This window comes from Rhamphochromis sp. 'chilingali' (genome assembly GCF_963969265.1).
Source record: "Rhamphochromis sp. 'chilingali' genome assembly, chromosome: 6".
In the NCBI taxonomy this organism is placed as follows: Eukaryota; Metazoa; Chordata; class Actinopteri; order Cichliformes; family Cichlidae; genus Rhamphochromis; species Rhamphochromis sp. 'chilingali'.
In genome coordinates, this window is record NC_137933.1 from 34325475 (window position 1) to 34340810 (window position 15336).

The 15336-nt window shown below is 38.1% G+C and overlaps 3 protein-coding genes across 5 annotated transcripts; all 3 read right to left on the bottom strand.

Moving 5' to 3' along the window:
- Positions 1-91: 91 nt before the first annotated feature.
- On the bottom strand, positions 92-3763 carry cnep1r1 (CTD nuclear envelope phosphatase 1 regulatory subunit 1). The gene is made up of 6 exons (XM_080885171.1): positions 3641-3763; positions 2992-3063; positions 2765-2838; positions 1775-1884; positions 550-604; positions 92-459 (listed from the first exon to the last, which is right to left on the bottom strand). Exons 1-6 carry the CDS (start codon positions 3663-3665, stop codon positions 418-420), a joined length of 378 nt encoding a protein of 125 aa, XP_080741297.1. The 5' UTR covers positions 3666-3763; the 3' UTR covers positions 92-417.
- A 666-nt stretch (positions 3764-4429) lies between these two features.
- LOC308398510 (arylamine N-acetyltransferase, pineal gland isozyme NAT-10-like) lies at positions 4430-7632 on the bottom strand. The gene is made up of 3 exons (XM_080885178.1): positions 7556-7632; positions 6019-6060; positions 4430-5450 (listed from the first exon to the last, which is right to left on the bottom strand). The coding sequence occupies exon 3, from the start codon at positions 5443-5445 to the stop codon at positions 4573-4575; it is 873 nt and encodes a 290-aa protein (XP_080741304.1). The 5' UTR covers positions 5446-5450; positions 6019-6060; positions 7556-7632; the 3' UTR covers positions 4430-4572.
- Positions 7633-8865: 1233 nt separating this feature from the next.
- LOC308399024 (arylamine N-acetyltransferase, pineal gland isozyme NAT-10-like) lies at positions 8866-15328 on the bottom strand. 3 transcript variants are annotated; one of them, XM_080885958.1, is made up of 4 exons: positions 15082-15305; positions 11079-11119; positions 10642-10680; positions 8866-10097 (listed from the first exon to the last, which is right to left on the bottom strand). In XM_080885958.1, the coding sequence occupies exon 4, from the start codon at positions 10090-10092 to the stop codon at positions 9220-9222; it is 873 nt and encodes a 290-aa protein (XP_080742084.1). In that variant the 5' UTR covers positions 10093-10097; positions 10642-10680; positions 11079-11119; positions 15082-15305; the 3' UTR covers positions 8866-9219. The 3 variants fall into 3 exon arrangements, with proteins under 3 accessions (XP_080742084.1, XP_080742083.1, XP_080742085.1); XM_080885957.1 differs by lacking the exon at positions 10642-10680 and having other exon boundaries at positions 15082-15298; XM_080885959.1 differs by lacking the exons at positions 8866-10097; positions 10642-10680; positions 11079-11119 and adding an exon at positions 12188-14526 and having other exon boundaries at positions 15082-15328.
- Positions 15329-15336: the final 8 nt, after the last annotated feature.

Here is a 15336-nt window from a genome sequence, read left to right on the forward strand (position 1 = left end):
TCGCAAAAGCGCACAAGCTACGCATGTGACAAGCTCCATAGGAAGAATAGAAGGCAACAAGAAATAAAGAGACAGCCCTGATATTCCCACGTCTTATGAATTTATTTATTAGGCAAATAACCTTTAAAATAGAAACATTTTAGATAAAATACATGCTGAACAGAAACAGAAATATACCCTCACTCTGAATGTGTAAAATATGTTAAAGGTTATACATGAGTAAATCAGCAGCTTCAATGATGACGACACAGCAACACTGTTTAAAAAAAGAAAAAAGAAAAAAAAGAAGGGCCTCTCAGTTCGTTTCTTTGCTGAAAATGCATTTCCCATCATACTTCATCTAAGAGCATCCAAAGGAATTAAAGACAAGAAGGCAATCAACAAAGATGAGGCCTGACAGAACCCAGGAGCGTGTGGTCACTGGATGTTTGGTCGTGGTTTCAGAATAAGTTTCCCCGTCTGCGAAAAGACAAGAAAAAATTAAAAATAAAATAAAACCTTAAATTTTAGTAAAATGGTAAAAAAATAAAAATCACCATGTTGACTCACATCATCACAGGACATGTTGTATTCTGCTAAAACTGTGCGGCAGCGAGCAGCAATACTGCAGGGGTAACGGTTAAAGACAATAACCAGGAATGGAAATAGGAATAAATCCACTATGTGATGTTCCTCAACCTGACAAAAATCAGCTTTGGACATCTGCTGATACCATGTACAAAAACGGAAACTATTGAGAAATCAATAAACTAAATTCTTTACTGAGACAAAGACGATGGGATTCCAGTCAAACAGGCTGTTTAGGAAGGTGAATGAAGTGACCTAGAGGTATCTGCATGGAACCCAAAAGAGCTGGTCAAATTCTCTAAATACTAAAGAAAGATGCTTCAGTGCTTTAATAACCTCCTACAACAAAATGTACACCAAACCACCCTTTATGAAACCAAAGTCCATTCACATCAAATAAAGTAATTAACATAGCTGACAAGTGCAGTGCAAATCCTGATTAACAGTGCATTTTCTATTCCATGACATAATCTCCTGATATGGTTTTGAGCCTTCAACAACAGGCTGTTAAACCCACATGTGGACTCTGACCACTACACTGCTTCTTATCAAGCTGTTGTCTTGTTTGAGGCCTGTTTACTTATAGTAGGAAAGAAAGCTTTATAAATATAGACTATGGGCAGAACTAAGGCAGGAACTAGACTGAATCATCTCTCCAGTGGGAAGAGAAAATATGAGTTGACAGGATGGCCAATGTGGCAAACATTTCAAGTTATTTCATTTAATAAGATACTTATTTAAAACTAAAAGTAAGATTTTTCCCTCCAGACGTTCTTTTTTTATATGTCCTGCACAAAACATAAGATACAAAAGTATCTAAGACAAGCTTCTGTTGTCCATCTTAGTTTCACCATGGCAGACCCATGTCGACAGCATCCACCATGACACTGTTCAGCTGTCTGATATGAGTATAATCAGATTGTCTGAGGACCCATGATCTTATCACAAAGGTCAAGATGAAGAGATTAGGAAAAACCACAGCCTGGGAATTATTTTATCTGCAAGGCAACATCAGGCTAGATGTAAACTGTAAGAAGTCAGTTTAATTTTCTCCACAGTAGCCACCAGTACACTACTGCAGATGTGTGTGGTACAGTAAACATAGGAACTTAACTGAATTAAATTGATGGGCAACTGTCACAGATACCTGATCCAAGTACATGAGTCGCTAATTTGTGTTTACTGAAGTAGAAAAAAACAAGGATACATTGATGGCGCCACAACTCGTTTGTGTATTCCAGCGAAGAAGAGAGCTATTAGAGTGATGCAGCTGATGGTGAAGAAGGGATGATTCCATAGGGATGAAAAGAAAGATACCTGCATGACAAAAGGAAACAAAGCAACATCAATCTGGGTGAGAAAATATTTACTTTTACAGATGTTTTTTTTAGGATGTGATGACAACATCTAGCACCAGTGCTTGTGTCTGCTATTTTATGACATAGAAATTAATTAATTAATTAATACCAAATTATTATTAATTAAAAGTGACACTTCTGGGTGGATGAAAAATGTATTTCTTTTTAAATGTAACTTTCAATTTTGAAATTTTTATGTTGCCACTGGCTTTACTTATGAAGTTATGGAGGCTCAGAAATGCATGAAAGACAAATGAAGAAAGACAAGATTTCAGCACGCCCATATGCACTTCAAGGACCTTTAACTTGGAGATTTAGAAAAGAATGAAGGTAAAATTTTGAATGACTTCATTAATCCTGTCAAAGACACTGTAAGATATAAATAAATACAAAAATCTGGAAACCATCTTCAAATTTGGCTGGTCTTCTATAGAATGAGGAATGAAAATTTTTCAGAAAGATGGAGACCTCAAACCATGAACACATCCAGGGAGACAAGCTAAACGTTCGAGATATGCTACAGCTGATGGAGATATTCAGACAGGCAGAGATAGAAAAGAGGCTTAAGGGACAGAAAAACTTCTTATAAGACTAGCCTAAAATTTGACAATGTGGTCAGTTATAGTTAAAACACATGTGCAGACACTATACCTTGATTAGAACTCACCTAAACTGTACTAATACATGAACAATTATCTATTAATGCATGAGGCTGCTTTTATTGGATCAAAAGTTACCTAATGATACCACTTATCCCTGTTGGCCATACTGTTCAATACAAGGGATATATATATACCTCTGATTTCTCTTCGAGTCAGACTTTCTCGACAAATACTTACTTTCTGTGTGTCTGGGTCTATTAACCAGTTCCAAGCTCCAGTAGCTGTACAGACAGACACCACTATCAGTATCACTGAAAGAAAACATAAGAACAAGATATTTAAATCAACTCACCGTAGAGCTTTAGCTAATAGTTGCAGTTTGAGATCAACATGAACTTCTTTCAGGTTAATTGCAATATCAAAAAGATGTCAACCATTGTAACTTCTCTGCTGTTGTCACTTACTTCTCCACCTGCCTGTGGCAGGTTGCAAACAGGAGACATACTCTGTCAGTCTTCTCTCAAAGGCCTTCAGGTCTGCAACAAAACAACAGGACCATGAGCAGACGCTGTGTTTGGACCAAGGATTACGCAGGTATCCCCAGAAAAGCTTTTTTTAGTCTCTTCCCCCAAAAGAATGTCATGAAATTCAATCTTAAAATAAAGCCAGCCTTAGCCCTATAGCTCAGTTGGTGTCATCACTCAAAGTTGAAAACTGAAGACAGAAACCCACCATTACTTAAAATGAAGCTCTTAAATGCCCTGTAGGTTTGCTACACTTTCACTTCCAAGCTGATCATATTCCCTACATATGTAAAAATAAAAAAAAAGTTGCTGGCTATGACTCTACGATCCCAGTTACAAAAGCGGGGGGATTTAACAATTAAACATGTGTTTGCGTGTAAATAATGAAGGGTATCAGTGGCTGAATGTTTTGTCAGTTAGGCTAACGAGCATGCTAAGAAAACTAGCCGGCTAACGCATTATTACGCCAAAATTTCACAACCCATCTTAAGACGTTTGCTCAGTAAACATTCCGTGGCTTTGGCTGCAACGACTATACCCGCTGAAACTTTACATTTGATTAATTTGAGTCGCTTTTACTGTTGATTACCTTCGGCCTGTTCCAAGGAGTTCATGTCTGAACCACTGTCTATGGTCTGAGAAGCAGCTACAACACCCTTCCCCTCAGCTGTAGGACAGGCCTGCTGACCAATCCTGATCGAGTGTGTGCGCAGCTAATATGATTGGGTGTGACCCAAATAAGGGGCGGTGCCAACGTTGAAGTCCCGCCTGCTGCAGGCAAACTGCATGGACGGCAGGTTTCGCTTATGTAACAGTCAAGAAAACCTGGTTTCTATGTTCTAGAAAGCGCTCTTACGAATGGAAAGTAGTTTGATATGATTACATAAAAACTACATGGGAGAAAATGCAAGCATCTAATAGTTTGAAATCTTTGAGCAGACAGATTTGAGATAGTCCAATGATTGTTTGAATCCATCCACCCGCACATAGTTCAGGATCACAGAGATGGCATTGTTCTGGAATCCTATTCTAGCCATCACAATGGGAGAAGCAGGGGTACACCTTGGACTGGTCACCTTTCTGTCAGAGGGACAATGCAGACTTCAATTGATTTTATTTAGTTAAGACTAGAAATCAATTGAGTGATAATTGGAAAATGAAAATATGTTCATCTTGACCTTGATCTGTTTATACGTTTTACCGTTCTAAAAGCCTTAAAAACAAAAATAAAATAATAATAATCAAATACTAGACAATTCACTGATATGTTTTTTTCCATCTCTGAACTTGCAGAACTGTATGGAGGGGAAGATAGAAGGAAAAAAACAAAAAACAAAACCAGACTGAAATGATGCCTTGACTTTATTTTTTATTTTTTAATTTTTTTATTTCCATGCAAGTGTATCATTTATAGTCATACAAAACACATTCAACACCACTGATAATCTTTCAAATAAACAGAAAGCCAGGGAGCTTCATTCATGCCAGTGTTCCCAAGCAGGATGTATGAGGAGTAATTTTCTAAAATTCAAGGACTACTCTTCTGTTTACAGCCTGCATTTTGTTCTGCAGCTTCACTTTGAACTTCTCCATCAGCACAGCCTCTAATTCATCTTCTGTTATGTTTTTCATGTTATAGAGATCAACACCTTCATCTGGCTTAAATATGACCTCACTGTAGATCAAGCCAACCAGCGCTGTGAATCCTGTGGGCGTCTGCAAAGAGCAGATGGACTTGTTGGTGAACAGTGAGGTGGGGTCTGTCTGGAGGTCATTGTTCACTTGAAAGAAATGATCTGGCTCACGAGGCTCCAAGCTGAAGCAGTGGATCAGTCGTGTCTCCTTCCGGTTGACCAGACTTGATTTAGCAAATTCTGGGTTAGGAACCTCCGTTCTTCTGCCAGTCTTCTCCAGCATCCACAAATTGTCCTTGCATATGAAGCGAAAGACGCCTCCATCCTGAGGCTGTTCCTTTCCAGAGATGAGCTCGAGGGGCTCCTGTATTTGGCCAGATAATCCAAAACTTACATCTGCTATATAAGCCTTCCCCTCAATGATGACCTTGTTAATGAGATGTACTTCCTGGGATTCAAAGTCATTAATGCTCGTGTCGAAAACTCTGGAGCCCAAGGTTGTAGTGTCATAGCCCATTTGTCTCAGCACCCAGCTAAACAGGTAGTTGTTCTCAAAGCACCAACCTCCACGGGTACCCCTCACAACCTTATTGAAGATAACCTCAAGGTCCATGATTATTTTCTCTCCACAGTGGATGCTGAGGTTCTCAAATGGAATGGACATAATGTGCTGCCTGTGGATCAGCTTCAGTGTTGCAAGGTCCAGTTTATCATAGGAGCCATGGAAACCAATTCTTTTGAAGTACTCTTCCAAATTCATCTTGCCTGTAAAATGCAGGACAACACATTGATAATCATTTTAGGTCTGCAGCATGTCACTTACAAAGCTTTTTAAAAAAGAAAAAAAAGAAAAAAGAAAACCCCTACACCTTTCATTTTGTGTATAAATTGATGCATTTGGCTGCATCAATTTATAGGATGCAGCCAAATGTCCAACTCTAGGTCTAGCCTGGCAGGCTCTTTGCTTCCTTACAATCTAAGAATCAATGATTCAATTCAAGATGCCTAATCTTAATTAACATTTCATGTAAGATTATCTCATTAAATTTATAACAATTAAATTTCATTCCAGTTTTCTGTTCATGTAAAGACAATGGAAATGCAAGATGGTGGAAGCATTAGTGTTTTAATAGGGCAGGTTATCCTACCCCTCATTTAACCCTTTCAACAGCTGCTTACCAATACTAGTCTTTGGGCTGTGCTCCCCCGGAAATGTTGAATACAATTAAAATGATCTGAACATTTTGCGCAAACATGTTTAAATATCATTAAATATCATTCTAATGACAAATGTTGACTATAACTAAATTAATCTGAAATTTTTTATCCTTACCTTATTTGATTGGTGTTTGATCAAGGATGTGTTTTGATGAGTCTGGAAGCAAAAACAGGATAAAGGTAAGTGAGCTACTTTATACTACAAAAGGAATGTATATAGCCAGTCTCATTCAATAATATGCATCGATCATGATGGTGATAGGGGTGGCGCATCCCAATTGCTTAGCTGACAGAAGCAATACACAAAACAAATAATGAATGTGTTCATGAATGTGGCTCAGAGTTTCTGCTCCAATGAGTGATGAAAGCCTTTTCCCACAAAACAAACCATATCCTCTTTATTCCTTCTAATGAGCTAGGCTTATCCAGCTCAAGGGAGAGGTATAGTGAGCATCTGCAGCCATCTGTAAAACCCAGTGGACACACATGATTTTGGGCTGCATTTAAATCAGTGTTGGGGACCTTGCCAAAACTGGTACCATCAGAGTTTAATCCACAACACAATATCATCTGGAAGCCTGATTGGCAAATGTTTCCTTTTTTTCAGCATGATAATGATCCCAAACACCCTAGCATTGTAGTCAAGGCATACCTGGATAGAGAGAGGGGGGACAAAATAAAACAAAACAAAAAAAAAACCACACACCACTTCACAATTGGGCACCACCAGTCATGGATTGGAGCCCTGAAGCTTTGAATCTTCTTCAGAAAGCCTGGGAAAACTATTCCTGAAGGCTCAATTATAAGAAAGCTTGCCTAAGAGTTCAAGCTGTGTTAAAGAATGAAGGGGGTCCACGTCAAATGTTGGCTTTCAACATATTTAAAGCTTTTTTCTTTTTAAACACACACAGCACCTATAAGCTAAAACGAAGATAACACTCCCAGCAAATACCTGTTTGAATAAATAAGAGGACAACTGGTAAAAGCTTCCTATAAGACATAAAAGTCCTTAACGGGTCTGTAGGTTCTCCTACACTGTTTTGTCTTTGGTGGAAAAAATAAATAAATAAAGATAAAATAAAAGGACCCTGAAAGCCATCCTCTTAGTTTCTGTCAAGTCTTTTGAGTAACTGCAGACAGCATCATGGCGCCATGTCTCCGAGTTTGACACAGGGATGACAGTTTTCTTTTTTTGATGGCAGGTGAATTTGAACACTTGGCTGTGTGGTGGACCTCCGGTAGAACACGGCCAACACTAGTGTGTTGGAAACCCAGGTCTCTTTCATAAATGCAGTCACATTAGCGCAAATCCTAAACCTTAGCTGTGACATTTTGCGCAGGAGTATTTGGAGGGAAGGTTACTTGCAATAACTCCGTTTCAAGGTAAGACCATCAGGAGTAATTACTTGCCCTTGTTTTTCCCGCCGTCAAAATGGCGCTGGCCCCTGACTAAAAGGAGCAAAAAGTCTTGTTCACGGTAAAGTTTTTGCTCAAGAACAATCTGAAAAATTATCTCCTAGCTTGACCATTTACATCTATTGCCAAAGTACAGAAACAGTGTGGAAAATGTATTATCAGTGGTCACTATTAGTTTTTATTTTAAGCACAATAGCTTCATGTGTTGTGTAACTGCTTTAATTAGTCCAACTTACCTGTGGGCTGGGTTGTGCCCTGCAGCTGCGTGCTGTCGGTAGCTAATGGTCAAACGGTGCGTGACTGTCAACGCTCAGCTGCACTTATAAAACCCCAGGTATCACCACTAGAGGCGCTACTAACCAACTCTTTACGAAATTCAATTATATTTATATAAACACTTTTCCTTTCACACGGCTCCAGATTAAATAAGAGTTGTACCAAATCAGGTGCAAAGACTGCAACACTACAATCCACCTCATGCATTATTGGTTATGGCAAAATTCGACATGTTATTCAAATTTGTATTTCAAATCTAAACTTTCGTTTCTTTGCATATAGATTTATTTTATTTTTTTTAATTGGTTTTGACTGCAGTAACATATTTTTGTAAATACTATAAAATGATTGGGAACTCATTATCATTGACTCAACATTAATTGATATCAGGTGCTGTTATTGATTTATTCTGTGTATGAGAATGAGCTGAAGGTTTCGTGGTTTAAGCCTTTTAATTGTACAAGCCAAACCACGCGCCAGGCAGGGGAGACAGAGAAAATACAAGGATACATAGGCTTTTATGATAATTAATCATCATAATATGGTTTGTAGTATTTTGAATTTTATTATTTGGGGCTGGAGAGAAATTAGGTGGGTCTCGTTGGGAGAATCTTAATCGTAAAAGCAAACACCTCTATGTGTGGGTTTTATGAATGATTTCACTGTGTGCAGTGTTTGGCTTATCCTGGTTTGGAGTGTGTGAATCCTTTTGAGATCATGTAACTGGTATGAACAGCTGTTTTCTCCCAGGCTCCACTAAAGGTCTCGATTTTAAAGTGTAAGAGTTGGGAATTAAAATTTGTAATTTCAACGTTTTAATTTCAACTTGTTACGTTGTTCTGTTTTCGGGTCTCTGACAGGTCATTTATTGTCGCAAAATAATGACGTCACTTTGGCATATTTAATAGTTATTTCAGGCGTGAAGCCATGAGTCTCCTAACTTCATTCACGTTTAAGTACCACAACCAGCTACTTCTTATAAACACGTGAGATTCAATTCGACCACATTTATGAAAACAAAATAAAATATAGGTTTGTGTGTCGACAAGCAGAGGTAATTAGAGCTGCATCTGCTTATCCACGGACGAGACTTGCGGTTTTGGTCACTGATATGAATAAATTAGTGTTATTAGACAAATTTTCACGCAGTTAAACACTGCACCATGTCTATTATACCACAAGGTGTCGTTATCGTACCACTTACCTCTTTCCAAGTCGAACAACTGAGGTAGAAATGTTTCTTTCAAGTGACAGAACATGATTTGTTGTATTTGTTTAATTAAATATATACAATTTCATAGTTGTATTTGAGAAATGCAAAGAAAAAGTTAATTTTGGTACTGATCTCCTTATGTGGTCACTAAAATATTTACAACTCTGGACCTGCAAAAGTGTGTGTGAATAAAATGAAACAACACATTGAAAAAGTGACCTTACTTCTTTCAGTCATAGAAATGCATCATATGAAACGTGACATTCAATGTGACTTATAACTTTTCAAAAACAGAAATTTTGCAAAGCTTGATTTGCAGAATTTTCCTTAGGGATTAATAAAGTATTCTGATTTTAATTCTGATTACTATTTTAAAGCTTTTTCAAAGCAGGACATCTGCTGGTTAATTCTCTAAAGTGTGTAGCATGCTTTTTTGTTTACAGCCTTCAGTTTGTTCTGCAGCTTCACATTGAACTTTTCCCTCAGAATTTCTTCTAGCGCATCATCTGTTACATTTCTCATGTCATACACATCAACACCTTCCTCTGGTTTGAAGGTGACCTCACTGTAGGTCCAGCCAACCAGTGCTCTGAATCCTGTGGGTGTCTGCAAAGAGCAGATGGACTTATTGATGAACAGTGAGGTGGGGTCTGACTGGAGGTCATGGTTTACCTGAGAGAAATGATATGGCTCACGAGGCTCCAAGGTGAAGGAGTAAATCACCTGTGTTTGCTTCTTGTCTAACAGACTTGATTTAGCAAATTCTGGATTAGGAACCTCTGGTTTCCTGCCAGTTTTCTCCAGCATCCACATGTCCCCCTTGTCTATGAGGCGAAAGACACCCGCCGCCTGAGACTGCTCCTTTCCAGAGATGAGCTCCAGAGGCTCCCAGAGTTGGAGTGACACCCCAAAACTTACATCTGCTATATAAGCCTTCCCATCAATGATGACCTTGTTAATGAGGTGTGTTTCCTCAGAGTGATATTCACCACCAATAGGGCTAAAAACTCTGGAGCCCAAGGTTGTAGTGTCATAGCCCATTTGTCTCAGTACCCAGCCAAACAGGGAGTTGTTCTCAAGGCACCAACCTCCACGGCTGCTCCTCACCATCTTGTTAAAGATGACCTCAAGGTCCATGGTAATCTTCTCTCCACAGTGGATGCTGAGGTTCTCAAATGGAATGGACATAACATGCTGCCTGTGGATCAGCTTCAGTGTTGCAAGATCCAGTTTATCATAGGAGCCATGGAAACCAATTCTTTTTAAGTACTCATCCAAATTCATCTTGCCTGTAAAATGCAGGACAACACATTGATAATCATTTCAGTTCTGCAGCCATCTCATTGACAACGCTTTAAAAAAAAAAATACATTAAAAAACCCCAACACCTTTCATTTTGTGCTACATCCTGTCAATCTACAGGATGCAGCCAGATGTCCAACTCTAGGTCTAGCCTGGTATGCTCTTCGCTTCCTTACAATCTTAGATCAATGATTCAATTCAAGACACCTAATCTTAATTAACATTTCATGTAAGAGTATCTTGGTGGCACGGTGATTAGCACTGTATCCTCACAGCAAGAAGGTCCTGAGTTCAATTCCACCATCAGGCCACGGCCTTTCTGTGTGGAGTTTGCATGTTCTCCCCGTGTTTGCGTGGGTTCTCCCCAGGTACTCTGGCTTCCTCCCACAGTCCAAAGACATGTACTTTGTGGGGATAGGTTAATTGAAAAATCTAAATTGCCCATAGGTGTGAGTGTGAATGGTTGTCTGTCCCTGTGTGTTAGCCCTGTGACAGACTGGCGACCTGTCCAGGGTGTACCCTGCCTCTCACCCTATGACAGCTGGGATAGGCGCCAGCACCCCCGTGACCCTGAAAAGGATAAGCGGAAGCGAATGGAAAAAAATGGATGGATGTAAGAATATCTCATGAAATTTATAACAATTACATTTAATTCCTGTTTTCTGTTCACATAAAGACAATGGAAATGCAAGATGGTGGAAGCATTAGTGTTTTAACCAAGTGATCCTAGCTTCATTGTTTCAGCTGCTTACCAATACAATTCTTTAAGATGTAAATGATAAAAATAAATTCTTATTTTTTCATGAAATAATGTGGTTTTTATGGGTACAGCAATTGTTGACTTTAACTTGGCATTTACTGCACAAATTAATACATTTTAACACCTTTCTTTTGGTTAATACTATAAATATCATTCTAATGACAAATGTTGAATACAACTAAATTAATCTGAAATTTTTTATCCTTACCTTATGTAATTGGTGTTTGATCGAGGATGTGTTTTGAGGGTCTGGAAGCAAAAACAGAAAAAGGTAAGTGAGCTACTTATGGTTTTTCTTACTATGCTGCAAATCCATTTCATTTCCCTTAAAGCTTCAAAAGCAAATCCTGCAGCTTCTTTGAATCAAGTCTGATAAAGATGTCACTTGCAGTCATTGCAAATCAGTATATTTAACACTTTTCCTTTCTTTAAGGTAACAGAAAATAACCTGCAACAAGAAATGCGGAGCAAAAATGTTTAACCTTACTTTGTTTGATAGTGTGATCAAAGTTATTTTCTGAGTAATATATCTGTGAAGGCAAAAAAAGAGGGCAGTAACTGATCTCTTCTACCTGGTGAACTTCATGCAATAAAGTGGGTGAGCTTAAACAGCCAAAAGAACCTGACAGTATATTACTGATTTACTTGATCATAAGTTAATCAGTGATAGAGTTGGTGCAACTCAGCTGCTTCACTGAGAGAAATAGTGAGAAGTCAATGCATACATGGAAATAAGTATTTATAGAATTTTATCCATGCAGTTATTAAAGTTCTTTCAGCAGCACATTTAAATTATAATATATACACATTTGGAAAGAAGAAATAACGCATCCCTCGCCTCAAAAGAGAAAAGTCCAGTACACAGGCAATAAAACACACCCACATTAATACAATAATGTCAATGATTTTGCAGATAATGACCGATATTATTCATATCATGGCAATTTCTATGATATTACAAAACAAAATAGTTTCTCTTGAATGTGATCATATGAAAGAATATATACTCTGGTTCTTTTACAGTAAGTCCTGTTGTTGGTTTTACAAAAGGTTTGTTATTATCATGCAGAAAGTTTGAAATGGGTGAAATGTGAGGTTGATTTTATCTAACAACTGGATGTGTACGAGCAGTACAGCCTGATTAGAACTCACTTAAACTGTAATATTAGAAGCATAATTGTCTATTAAAGAACATGGTCAGTTTCATTGTACACTACTAAAACCAGCAAACTGTGGCAGGATAACTGGTAAGTTTAAAGAAAAACAAAAGTTCTTACTGAGAGGAAGACTGTCAAAAGCATATTTTCTGTTGTTAAAAGAGGATGATTTATTTATGTATTGTCTGTCAAAGGACCCACCCACTGCAGGGATCATAATGTGTTATGATCCCTGCTCCCTTTTGAAGAGAATAATCGGTAATGACAACATCATTTTTGTAAAAGCAAGAAACCTTGACACAGAACATAGAATAAAACAGCAAAGTATGTTTAATGTCATGACACACAAAGAGCCACTGTCCATTCAAGTCTGTTAAAATACAATTTAGGTTATTCTATCTAACACACGTTGATCTAAGAACTGCCTGTGGATGGCCAAGATGAGGATCTGAGTCTCAGTCGTGTAGAGGTAGAGGCGTTGAGGACAAATCATTTGATATACAAACGTCCTTGTATAAACCTATGAAACTATAACAACTTCACAAAACAGGACATTTTAATACTGTGAATTACTCAGTTACCATATATAAGCATTATGATCATTTTACAATGGTGAACAGATAAACAGGTAATATAGTTTGAAAAATAGAAATATTCATGGAATCTTCTTTCTTCATTTCAAGATCAAAATGTTGCCTTTGCAAGAATGTTTTAAGATTGAATTTATTAAACTGGAGAGAAGCAGTGTGCATATTTTCTTACTCTTTCTAGCAATATATGATTTTTTTTGTCAGGATGTCTTCAGATTTGCTCAGTTTTCACCTTTTGCTGTTTTACAAGGTTGAGGATAAATACTATGAAATAAGTTATCTTAGTTTAAGCATTATGATATATGGGATTAATAAATATACAAACATAAAACAAAAAAAAAAAGTGACACAAAAACATTCAAGGTAGCTATAAATATTAAGATCACTACACTCACTATTATATCCAGAAAAATACAAACATGGTATGTTTTCCCTCATACTGTAAATCATTTTATTTAATGCACAGATACCCTATGTACTTTTAAAATTAGGGATAAAACTCAGATACGTTTTAAACCTAATTTACATATTCTGACAGACTTCCCATAATGCACTGAGCATTTCTCCTCTACTCCCTTCTTCTCACTTCCCACTATAATACAATTCCAAATAAAGCTACTTTCAGCTGCTCCCTTATTTACAAGGAGCTGCCACAGCAGGTGGCTCTACCTTCGATTTGTCATTCCTGGTGGAAACCCAAAGGGAAAAGCAAATGTGTAAACTACTACACTTTAATAACACTAGAAATTAAAATATTTATACTTGCATATATACTTGCATAGCTTTACTGTTGTTAGGTATGCTGCATCTATTTATATTTTCCTGTTTAGTGTTAATCAAATTGAATAATTGGAATTCAAATAGAGTTGTTTTTTTATCGTTCCATCATTCAGTGCACATTATTTAGAGCTTATTTATTTCTGTTTTTATGCAACTACAATTCTGAAGATCTAAATAATTTAATTCATGGAGTTGTCAAATATTTTATTTTGCTGACGAGCTTCAACATAAAATGTTGCTATGTCAGGATTGTTTTCAAAGTGTGTACCAGGATTTGTTGCTCATGAGCTTTAGTTTGTTCTGCAGCTTTATGTTGAACTTTTCCATCAGAATTTCGTCTATCTCATCATCTGATATGTCCCTCATGTCTAAGACATCAACACCTTCCTCTGGTTTGAAGGTGACCTCACTGTAGGTCTTTCCAATCAGGGCTCTGAATCCCGTGGGAGTCTGCAAAGAGCAGATGGACTTATTGGTGAACAGTGAGGCGGGGTCGGTCTGCAGCCTGTGACATTTATCTACAAAATGATCTACCCCGCGAGGCTCCAAGGTGAAGCAGTAGATCTGCTTTGTTTGCTTCCTGCTCACCAGACTTGATGTAGCAAATTCTGGATTAGGAACCTTTGGTTTTCTGCCAGTCTTCTCCAGCACCCACATGTCCCCTTTGTCTATGAGGCGAAAAACACCTGCTGCCTGGGGCTGCTCCTTTCCAGAAATAAGCTCCAGAGGCTCTCGCACTTGTGATGACACCCCAAAGCTTACATCTGTTATATAAGCCTTCCCATCAATGATGACCTTGTTAATGAGATGAGAATCAAGCGGGCCAAAGTCATTGAGGAAACTATTGAAAACTCTGGAACTTAGTGTTGTCGTGTTGAAACCCATTTGTCTCAACACCCAGCCAAACAGGGAGTTGTTCTCAAGGCACCAGCCTCCGCGGCTGCTCCTCACAACCTTATTGAAGATGACCTCAAGGTCCATGGTGATCCTCTCGCCACAGTGGATGCTTAGGTTCTCAAATGGGATGGACATAACGTGCTTTCTGTGGATCAGGTTCAGTGTTGCAAGATCCAGTTTATCACAGGAGACATGGAAACCAATTCTTTTGAAGTACTCACGCAAATCCATCCTGTTTGTAAAATGCAGGTTATGACACCTTTTGTAATATTCCTCAGATAAGACACAGGATACTTTACACCGGATCATATTATACTGAATTTAGTGATCAGTCATATCAAGTTAAAAGTTGCACTTATATATGCAAAGTCGACTCCTAAACATGTTGTAAAGTAGTTTATCACGGACTTGTTTTTTGTTTGTTTTCAACAATTCGGTGTAACTCAACCTAAACATGCTCATGACGCGTATCTTCCTGTTTTATCACATTTTGCACATTTTGGGTGGTGCGTTTTGTACAGATACGGAACGTGCAGGCCTGCTTAACTTTGGGCAAGTTTTTCAAGTGAGTAAATTATGTAAAACGAGAAAGGCAATTTCGACAAACGTTCATCCGTGTGCCTGTAAAAGTATACCCTACTTTTTTGTCATCACGATCAGATCGACAAATACGCATACTTTAGGAAACATAAAGCCCGTTGGCCGTGCCTCCCACCGGACTGTTTCCTTTAAGAGTTTAGTGCACTCTTTACTTCACTGATCTCTCTTACATAACACAGCCGCTTACCTTTGGACTTTGAAGTAACCTGCAGCTCTGCGTTGTTGTTCTGGGTGGCAACTGAGAGTAAAATATGACGTCGTCGTCAATTTTCAGTTTGTATCACCGCTAGAGGGACTACTAATCAAAGACTTACGTAAATCCTCTTTTTATTTTACCTTTTAAAAGGATTATTCACGTTTTCCCCTCACACAACTACAGATTAAATTAAAATTCTACTAATCCGAGGGGGAAAAGTCTGTACAGTGTATATAGAGCAATATT

Excerpts from the sequence above, each read along its gene's own strand:
- cnep1r1 (XM_080885171.1), bottom strand. The coding sequence starts at position 3,665 with ATGAACTCCTTGGAACAGGCCGAAG. Across the intron at positions 1,885-2,764 it reads TAGACCCAGACACACAGAAA|GTATCTTTCTTTTCATCCCT; the intron begins GTAAGTATTTGT and ends TTTGTCATGCAG. Across the intron at positions 460-549 it reads ACAACATGTCCTGTGATGAT|ACGGGGAAACTTATTCTGAA; the intron begins GTGAGTCAACAT and ends GTCTTTTCGCAG.
- LOC308398510 (XM_080885178.1), bottom strand. The coding sequence starts at position 5,445 with ATGAATTTGGAAGAGTACTTCAAAAGAATTGGTTTCCATGGCTCCTAT.
- LOC308399024 (XM_080885958.1), bottom strand. The coding sequence starts at position 10,092 with ATGAATTTGGATGAGTACTTAAAAAGAATTGGTTTCCATGGCTCCTAT.